Here is a 10043-nt window from a genome sequence, read left to right on the forward strand (position 1 = left end):
TGATCTCAGATAATCTCCTCCCCTTAAGATCACTTTTTTCTAAAGCAAACCCTGTCTCTGAAATTTACTTCATAGCTGATCTCCTGTAGGAAGCCACCCCAATTAAACAGGAAAAATACCAGTTATTCTCAATCTAAAAATACCTATTTCTGAAGTTGAAAAGGCTATTTAATTCTTCACAAAAATTAATCAACATGCCAATTCTTGTTAGTTGTCATTGCCTTTCCTTTACCAAGCCTTTATTGCTTTCCAAGTTATTATTCATCCTTCTAAATATGGAATTAATTATTTTTCTCTTAACTGTATAGCAGAAAAAAAGAATAAAGAAAAGCAAAGAAGTGAAAGAATAAAGAAAAGCAAAGACGTGAAAGCAAAGAAAGAAAGTGTCATTGCTACTTTGCAATGACATTTCAACAAATCCTTATAAAATCTTTAAGAAGTATTACCAGATCCATTTTATGAAAAAAAAAAAAAGAGAGCTAAAAATATATGAGTAATCTGCCTAAGGTTACATAGCTAGTAGAATGTTAAGATTTTAACCCAGATTTGTCCCCAAACCATTGCTTTTTTCTACCCCACCATGAGCAGAAAGAAGCACTATCATAGTAGTGCAGGGTGTGATTGGAACAAGATGACTTCTCGTGGTAATATTCCAAGTGGGTCATAATATGAGGTGAGAAATCATAAAGAGAATCATCGTAGAATCAGAGGGGTTATCAAATAGAATTTATTAAGCTTAGCTGGTTAATTGCATGTCTAAGAATGTAATCTTGCAGGCAAAGGAGAAAGTATTCTGAAAATGGTTTAATAGAAAACAGACCTCACCTCAGGTTTGAAGAAAGAAATACAAAAGGCAAAACACTGTCAAGGGAAAAATGAAGAAACAGAGGAAGTGAAAAACAATGTTAATCAGTGATATAAACAGGATGGAATTTTAGAGCAAAACACAGTTTTAAAAGTAGACAGAAATTAATTCTAGGATAAAGATAAAAATCCCCCTGTCGCAGTGATGTTAGGCAGAGATCACACACACAGACACAGACACACGCACACACACGCACACAGACATACACGCATGAAAACACACATGCACCCATATACAAGAGGATTGAAACGTTTTCACAGACAATATTAGGGAAGAGTAAAAGGATTTTTAAAAATGCTCACAAAATGGTTGCCGAGAAAGAGGAAGAGAGGTGCCTCAAAAATGAGTAGGTCATGCTCAGGAAAAGATAAGGATTAAATCACAGTCATTAGCCATGACCAGAGTAATGACACGGATGACCTTATACTCTGATCATGCTCAGAGAAGTGACTAGACACGTGTTAGAAGTATGTAAGAAGTCATTTTCCTAGGTACTAGGGAAATTAAGGTTATCATGTGTGAATATTTTATACAGATTGCAGGTTATCCAAAACCAAACATTATCAGAGTAGAGTAATTGTATTTTGTTGGAATTATGCTTTCAAAAATCACTTAAGGTCTATAGCAAATAATTAATGCATGCTTTCTTGGTGTCTTAATTGCTATTATAAAGAAACTGGTTCACCTCAATTAAACAACATAACACGCCTACTCCATTGTACAGTATCTTCATCATGCTCAAAAGACACCTAAAGTTTTAAACACCTTAAGTAAAACTGAGGTCTAACTCCTGACTGATGGGGAGACAATGCATCTATCAAGGCTTGGACTGATTCATTCCAAACATTTACCGCCTTAGTTAATTAAATGTTTCAGGAATATGACTAGTTGCCTTTCATTACAATTTAAACATTTTTTTTTTTTTCCTTCTCAGGAATGAAATGAGCAGACCCGGGGTTCCTACCTGCAAAAATTCACCTTTTTTCTGTTGAACAACGGAAAGAGTGAAAGAAGTGGGAGAGTTTATTCTGATAGATCTGTGGTTGCAGGCTTGACCTACCTACCCCATGAAGATAAATTAGACTGTAACTCTTCCAGTCAGGACAAACACTTTTCTTGTCCGTTGGAGAGAAGAGAGCTTCTTGATGATAAATGGTGTTTACATTTGTTCAACTGTTAACTAATTAGGTTATCTTATCCTATGCAATGGTTGCTCTTATTATTTGGTCATATTTAAAAACCATTTATGGAGTACCTATCATTTGCTAGGTTCCTTACTCAAGATTATTAAAGTCAAGGCGCTCTTTTCAGTATGTAGTACTGTGGCATTGGAGATCGCCCTAAGGTTGTAATAACCTATAGATGATCATATGGATCATTTAAATGATGGATCCAGGATGAAAACCGCAGTCTGATTGCCAAACACAGACTCTTATTTATGCTGCTGAGCTGTGTTTGTATCTGGGCTTACGGGTACAGCTGGACAAGACGGTGACAGACTAGACGACGTCCCCTAGCCTACCTGCAAACAGATTATTCCTAATTTTCTTTTCTCCTAGAGTCCTGCTTCATTTGAAAATGTTTGTGCAGGGGCTCCTGGATGGTATAGTCACTTAAGCAGAGGACCCTTGGTTTCAGCTCAGGTCATGAACTCGGGATTATGAGATCAAACGCAAAGTTGGGCTCTGAGTGCAGAGCCTAACTCCGTCCGCTTGAGTCTCTCCCTCTCCCTCTGTGCCTCCCACTTGTGCTCTCTCTCCCCCAAACAAATAAATACATCTTTAAAAAAAAGAAAGAAAGAAAATGTTTGTGCCAAGTGATGTCCTGAAGGACAACAGGTGGATGTCCCCCACCCCACCCCGTGCCCCCTCCCCCCATCCCAGCACTCCCAGCCTCCTGGGGGGCTTAACCCGATCTTAGAGAGGATAGAGACAGGATGGAGAAAATGAAGGAGAAGCATCTGATGGGCATCACCCACCCACAGGGCTTAGCGGGGTGGGGCTGGGGGGCGGTGAAACACCTGGAGCGCTGGGCTTGCATACAGTGAGGCTTCACGATAGAACTGGAGGAAACTGTTCCAGAAGTTTTCTGCCCACCTCTCAAGAAGAGGAAGGGAAGGGGCTCCTGGGTGGCTCAGTGGGTTAAGCCTCTGCCTTTGGCTCAGGTCATGATCTCAGGGTCCTGGGATCGAGCCCCGCATCGGGCTCTCTGCTCTGCGGGGAGCCTGCTTCTCCCTCTTTCTCTGCCTGCCTCTCTGCCTGCTTGTGATCTCTCTCTGTCAAATAAATAAATAAAATCTTTAAAAAAAATAAGAGGAGGAGAAAATATTATATTATTTTATTGTTTTAACTGTCTAGGGCTTCTCCTACCCTGTCCTTGAAGAATCTATGTCCCACTCAAAACTGGCAAAGCCTTCTCACTCAATGTCAAGTTTTTATTACAGATTAGATTTTCTGTAAAACCACTCTGAGAAGAAAAAAAAAAGATATTTAAAAATAAAACTACTAGGTTTTATTCAGGAATATACATCAATATTGACTCCTGGGAATGACATCCATTTTAGAGCTACTGTCATTCCACAGCCTACTTTTCCATTTAAGTTATCAGCATAATATTTGCTAAACAAGCAACCTGAGGCAGGTGCATTACAATTAGGTAATAATAATATCACTTTAAAAATCACTTTTTTGGACGTCTGGGTGGCTCAGTCAGTTAAGTGTCTGTCTTCAGCTTAGGTCGTGATCCCAGGGTCCTGGGATCGAGTCCCACATAGGGCGCCCTGCTCAGCAGGGAACCTGTTTCTCCTTCTCCCTCTGCCCCCTCCCTCAAATAAATAACATCTTAAAAAATAAATAAAAATCATGCTTTTGCTTTTCCCTTATCTTAGTAATCACCTTTAATCTCATACTTTATTTTAAAAGGAGGTCTCTATTTCAGTACAGCCGAAGAGCTTTGAAAACAAAAATTTTACTAGCTAGAGAGCTAGAGACACACAGTTGTTCCTTCTTTGAGTAAATTCAGGACCAAATTTTACTTCTGTTTTACATTTTTAGTGAATATATGATTTACCTTTAAATCTAACATTTTACATTTAAAATTCAAAATTTGAACTTCTTGAACAAAATTTCATTGGCTATGTTGGCATCAATATATATTCTCTCTTGTCCTTTTGGTATTGTGAGAAGAAAATAAAAACAAATATTTTATGCATTATTTTAAGAACCACATATTTAGAGAAAAACAGAAGCTTTTTCTGTGAAGGGGTTGACAAAGGGTTAAATATTTGCTACAAGTTGGCAGAGAAACCAGAAAAGTTCAAGTTGAGAGTTAACCAACGACTGTATTCCAAACAATGGCTGTTTTTCTGCTTCCCTTCTCATTTAGTTTCTTTTTCTGATTTATCTTAGGCATAAGTTAACATGTAACTTTACTTGTGGGAATAATACTTCCTTAGGTAACAGTGTGTCCCTCTGTGTCCGGTATAGTTTCAGTTTATATCTGTAAAAGTTCTAGTGCAATTGTATTTATAATCCTTTCTCTTTTAATTTATTTTTATTATTTTAATATTTTTTAAGGATATTATTTATTTGTCAGAGAGAGAGAGGATGTGCGGGTGCCTGTATGAGCAGGGGGAAGGGCAGAAGGAGAAGCAGGCTTCCCACTGAGCAAGGCCCCCCAGGGGGACTGGATTCCAGGACCCCCGGATCATGAAAGACTCTTAACTGACTGAGCCACCCAGGTGTCCCAATTATAACATTTTCACTCTTAAACTGTCTGGTTTGATGATAAATTAAATGGTTAGCACAGCGCTTAGACACTGAATTAGGACAATAGCTTCCTGAATTAATCTCATCTTAATGAGATAAAAGTTTTTATGCCACAAATTGAAATGAGCCTTAAATATAAACATCACCAGGCATATCCTTATACATCATACCTCCTTCTTCCTCTTTCTATTACTCTTTTTTTTGGGGGGGGGGGGATCTTATTTATTTATTTGTCAGAGAGAGAGAGAGAGAGAGCACCAGCAGGGGGAGTGGCAGGCAGAGGGAGAAGCAGGCTCCCCGCTGAGCAGGGAGCCTGACACAGGGCACAACCACGACCTGAGCCGAAGGCAGACGCTTAACCTACTGAGCCACCCAGGCGTCCCTTCTTCCTGTTACTCTTAAAATGCACATGTGTCCCTTCACAGGCCTTTTAAGAAATACTGTAAGTTACTAAAGGTGAACTATTTCAAGAGATCTAGAATCCAGTTGATTTTTACTAGTCACTGACATTTTAAACTTCTATTTTAGATAGGTTAACAGGGTCTGCTGTTGTTGTCTTTTTTTAACAGAGATGGTGAGACTCTCAAAGATTCATTAAGAATTTCTTAGCCTAGGCCCAGATCCAATTTTGACACTGGGGTTCAATAACCTCAGCTTCGTTTTTGCACCTCTTTTCCATACTCTGTGATATTCTCCTCCGTCCCCCAAACTGTCTTTAACAAAAGGATATGGCATCATCTGTAAACTTAAGTCAGAGGATTACCTCCCCAGGGATATTTTACTTAAAGCTCTATCTGCAATTATGGAGCATCTAACTACTTACTATCTTGTTAAAGGTAGTTGGTTATCAGCATGCTGGAGAGGGTAACATTTTTCACCTGGGAAAGCTTTCCCTGGTACGATAACGGCACAATGTGAAGGTTGCTGCCTAGGTTTCTAATAGGAAAGGATGACTGATATCTGATGTCTTGCCTTTCCCTAGAACCATTTAGAGTGAAGATTAAAAGAGGGAGAAAGGGAGAATATCTTAATTCAGTAGGTAATACTTCTGTTTAGGTCTTTTTATTATTTTTTTTTTAAGAACTAGCAATTGATCTCACATTAAAGCAGCCCAGGACATTTCAATATTTAAATAAAAATGCAATAATAAAGAGGTAATTTAATCTGCAATATCATACATTAATAATTAGCAAAGCATTACTGCCCTGCAAGGTAAAGAGCTAGGGGAACATAACTAATGAACTATCAATGCCAAAGTAGACTTCATAAGAAAATAAGACTTTAATAAATCTTTTATTAAATGGCTACAAATGAACCATTTTGTTAACATCTAATAGGAAACTACTAAGCTACTTAATTCACATAGATAAATGAAGAACCTGCAGGCAATTAACTTCACAATTGCGGAAGGTCAGGGCTCCCAGTGAGAGTTGCTGTTCCTTCCACCTTTCAGGGCTGCTGCTGCACTGGGCCGAGGCCCAGCTTTTCCTCGGCTGTTCTATACTCACGCAGCAACTCTGACCATGCTCTGAAGCAGCCGAAGTATAAAATAAACAGAGGATGACCTACAGGCTAGCAAGTGACCTAAAACTAAATCATACACAGCATAAGAAATATGGAGTGCCAAGAAAAGGAATCTGGAAGGAAAACTATAAGCAAGGATTGGTATTATAGACAGGTGCTGAGTGGTATTTATTGAAGATGATAACATAATAAGGAAGTGCTTGGAAACTGCAAATGCTTGTCCGGGTCTGAATGTGACTCTAGGAGATCTGAAACTCACTAGAGATTATAGACCAGAAAGGCTCTATTTACCGAGTGGAAATGTACAAGTACACAATAACATCGATTGTCTCCAGCAGCAGCAAATGTTAAATTCATTAGACAAAGGAAATAAACATTGTTATGGAAGCAAGAAACCACTGGTGAAAAAAATAAATGCTTTTAATAAATCAGACCGGGAACTGCACTGAAACAGGACAAGGTGCGAAATCTTTGATGTCGTCTCTACCAATTCGCGTAGACTAAGTCTACAAATTACCAAGAGTTTTGTGGATTATTACGGGCCAATCTGCCAGCAGCCATTATCAATGTATGCTGGAAGGAGAAGAGGGTTGGGGACAAAGAAGCGCACAGATTCTTACACACACAGAACGGAATCTCATGCTTCATACCTTATACCCTTTAAACGATGGTTTGAGAAAAGTGAGCGTCTGTAAAATGAGTATATGTGTAAATAGAAATAATTACCAAAGACAAAACTGTGCCCCAGATTAAATGAGTCAACGGCAGACACACGTCTGGATGAAGTTGTTAATGTAGCTGAAACGGAGCCCGAGAATCATATTCAATAGGGAACCTTAACTAAAAAAGGAAAAAAAATCAATGATAAATAGGACCGGTTCTTCACCTCAAGAGTTCCAACCAAGGGAGACTATTAAAGAAACCACAGTAGCCTCTGTCGGTACAGTGTGAGATTTTCACATCGCTGCTTGGGTTGCTACACAGAGTGTGTGGTAAGCTGAAATACTTTTTAGCAATATTTTAAGAGGTGGACACCTGAAAACAGGAAGACAACAAAACGAGAAGGCAGAATGAAAGTTTTTACCTTTTTTGGATTCCTTATTCTTCATATACATGTTAGTGAGATTATAGCAACTGGCAGACCTTCCGTTCTATGTCAGTTCATAAAACTAAAAAATATAATTCCATGGAGCGTTCACTAATGGCATTGCTTTGAAATGGAATTTCAAATCATCAAGAGTGAACTCTTACACAGTCTGATTACGGAGAAATCAGCCACAACTACACATAGGGCTAGAACGGGTTGTCCTCTAAACAACTATTTTCTCTCCTAATTGTCCCACCAACCAAAACTCATGAGTACAATGTGAGGAATAACAGGAATACATCTTCCCCCCAGATGTGTCCAAATATCTCCACTAGAAGACATGGCTTCAAGAAATACCAACTCTCATACAGACACAGTTTTTGAGGCTTCTGAACTACGTAACATTCCTAAAATGAAACATGTTTCTACTGACTGAACTCGACATATTTCAAACATATTTGTCAGAACAATTATTGTCAACTACAATGCAATTATCCATATTCAATTTGATGACTCAACTGGAAAATTACTTTTTTCCTAGTAAAATTTTTCCAAATGACAATAGTGAATCACTGTTGATGAGTTGTTCGGTGTGTGCTAATTAATTACACTGGGTGAATTTAGTTCTGTGCTAATAACCTCAGGAAAGAAAAAAAATCTGTAGACATGACTCTTTGTCTTAAGTGAAGAAATCTCCTGTTTGCCTACTTCTTTCTTACCTTCTCTTTCTGATCTCTTCCACGCGAGTGTTCAATAATACAAAATAAACAGTAAAAGCCAACTAATCTTGGCTCACACTACAGATAAAACAAACAAACAAAAAACAAAAACAAGAGTTCCTTGGAACCATGTTCTTAGGTCAAGAGTAAAAGAAAACAAAAAGATTTTTATTGTTGACAACTAACTGTGAGAACTTCCTGCTAACTCATCTTCAGGGAAGAATTGGTTTAGATCACGCATTTAAAGGCCAAAAAAAAAAAAAAATCATGATTTATTCGTTGTGAAAACGGTTTCTTCATCCAGAAGCTAATTTAAATGCTGGCATTAGCCAGGGGCTCTATGGGCATTTTGGGGGGCATACTCCCTAGAGTCTTCTATTTTCTGGATTTTATGTGGTGATGATTCTTTTTCTCTGCGCCTACTGGAAGCCTAGGGCAGAAAAGAAATAAATGCTGCCAGGAATGTTAGGGGGACTTTGTCACAAGGCTGTCAATAGGAAGCCAGTGAGGAAGGACACCACCCCTGGCTTGTGCAGGACATGGTATAAAGAAGACATTGACTGTCAAGGTTCTGTCCAAAGAAAGAAGGAAAATTTTTTTGTGTGCTGGGAGATATTTACGAATGCAATGGATTAACTCAAAATTTGTTCTACACTAGTTCTGCACATTCGTCTGAGCGATTTACTCCCTGTGGGCCAACTCATGTTAGAAGTCTTAACTTAAGGACCTCACTGAAATACCCGGGTGTGTACAGAGAGAGGACACGAAGCTAGGGAAGCCTCTGGAGCACAAGACTGAGAGCAGCCCATGGGCCATCACACAGAAATGGGTTAAAATGACTGTGTATTGTGACAGAATAGGAGTTGCATGGTTTACAACAGAGGATGGGAGTTTCAGGAGTTAGAGATCTCAGTTCATCATAAGGAAGAATATTACCGTCTAATATTATTGTCTAAGAATGGGTGGGATGTCTTAGGAAATAATACTGGAAGGAACCTTAGAGAGGAGGTCCTATCTCCCTTCTATGGCAAGAAACTAAAACCTCCTTCACAAATGGTTGTCTGACTCATGCTTCACTATCTGCTCAGGAATCCTCTATGATTTTCGGACGTCAAGGACAGAACGTGTCCTGTGAGAGGAGGGATGTCTTAGAACCAAGTGTCTGTTAACCATGTTCATCGAATCAAACTACCTAGGGGACCCAGAATCACACCCTCTATCTCCACCTTTTTCTTGACGTGCCTGATGATTTGTAGATAAGTGAAAAAAAAAATAGTAATGCAGAATTTCACGAAAGGCCTCTGTTCTTGTGTCTTGTAGCCTACACAATGTGTGAAAAGGACGAGAATGCTCACCAGGCTGGCAAGTTAAAAATGACCAGTACCCTGGCACTGTTCTCAGCGAAGACAAAACACGGAGTATGCAAGTACGGTAAATTTGTTCACAAGAAGAGGCTGAGACTACTTTATCTTGAAATGTGAGACCTTAATCAACACGGGGGCTGACTCTGGTAGGGTGGCCGCTCTTCCAGCAGACATGTGGCGCAGCCCTACCAGCCCGGAGATCTGGGAGTTTCCCGCAGAGGACTCACCTGCTTTCCAGTGGTACATTACTGCCAAGGACCCAGCTGTCTTGCAGCTGGACGGACTCGGGTGTGGTTTGCAGCTCGGCGGGCAAAGCAGCCGGCGGGGCCGGACTCTGGTTCCTTCTATTGGTCAGGGAGTTTCTGTTGAGAGAAGTGATGGACGGATGGTGTTGGGCGGGGTGCTGTTTATGGGGTGGTGGCAAAGGCTGCAGAGTGGGCTGGCCTTGGTTGTTTGCAGGTTGCTCTGTAAAAAGAAAAAGAAACTCATTATATATTTATCTTGATATATGTATATGTACCTACGTAGCTACACACACCATCAATTTCTTGGGGGATCCACTGCAGATGAATCAGAATTAAAAACTGCATTTAAATCCATAACCTAATAAATTTGCATATTATTCTATTAAGCGGGTGTTCAGTGACATTCTCTAAGAGCAAGTTTACCCTTGATACACGAAGTACTAATTAATATACAACAGGGTAAAATTGGTTT

At 39.5% G+C, this 10043-nt stretch overlaps 1 protein-coding gene across 10 annotated transcripts in view; it reads right to left on the bottom strand.

The window, feature by feature from the left end:
• TENM3 (teneurin transmembrane protein 3) overlaps window positions 1-10043 on the bottom strand; it is a 692983-nt gene that overhangs the window by 173360 nt on the left and 509580 nt on the right. For all 10 annotated transcript variants that reach the window (XM_044225666.1, XM_044225665.1, XM_044225674.1 and 7 more), the window contains one exon: window positions 9554-9791. In XM_044225666.1, coding sequence (XP_044081601.1) covers window positions 9554-9791 — 238 coding nt within the window. The remainder of the gene's footprint in view (window positions 1-9553; window positions 9792-10043) is intronic.

This window comes from Neovison vison, chromosome 11 (genome assembly GCF_020171115.1).
Source record: "Neovison vison isolate M4711 chromosome 11, ASM_NN_V1, whole genome shotgun sequence".
Taxonomy (NCBI): Eukaryota; Metazoa; Chordata; class Mammalia; order Carnivora; family Mustelidae; genus Neogale; species Neogale vison.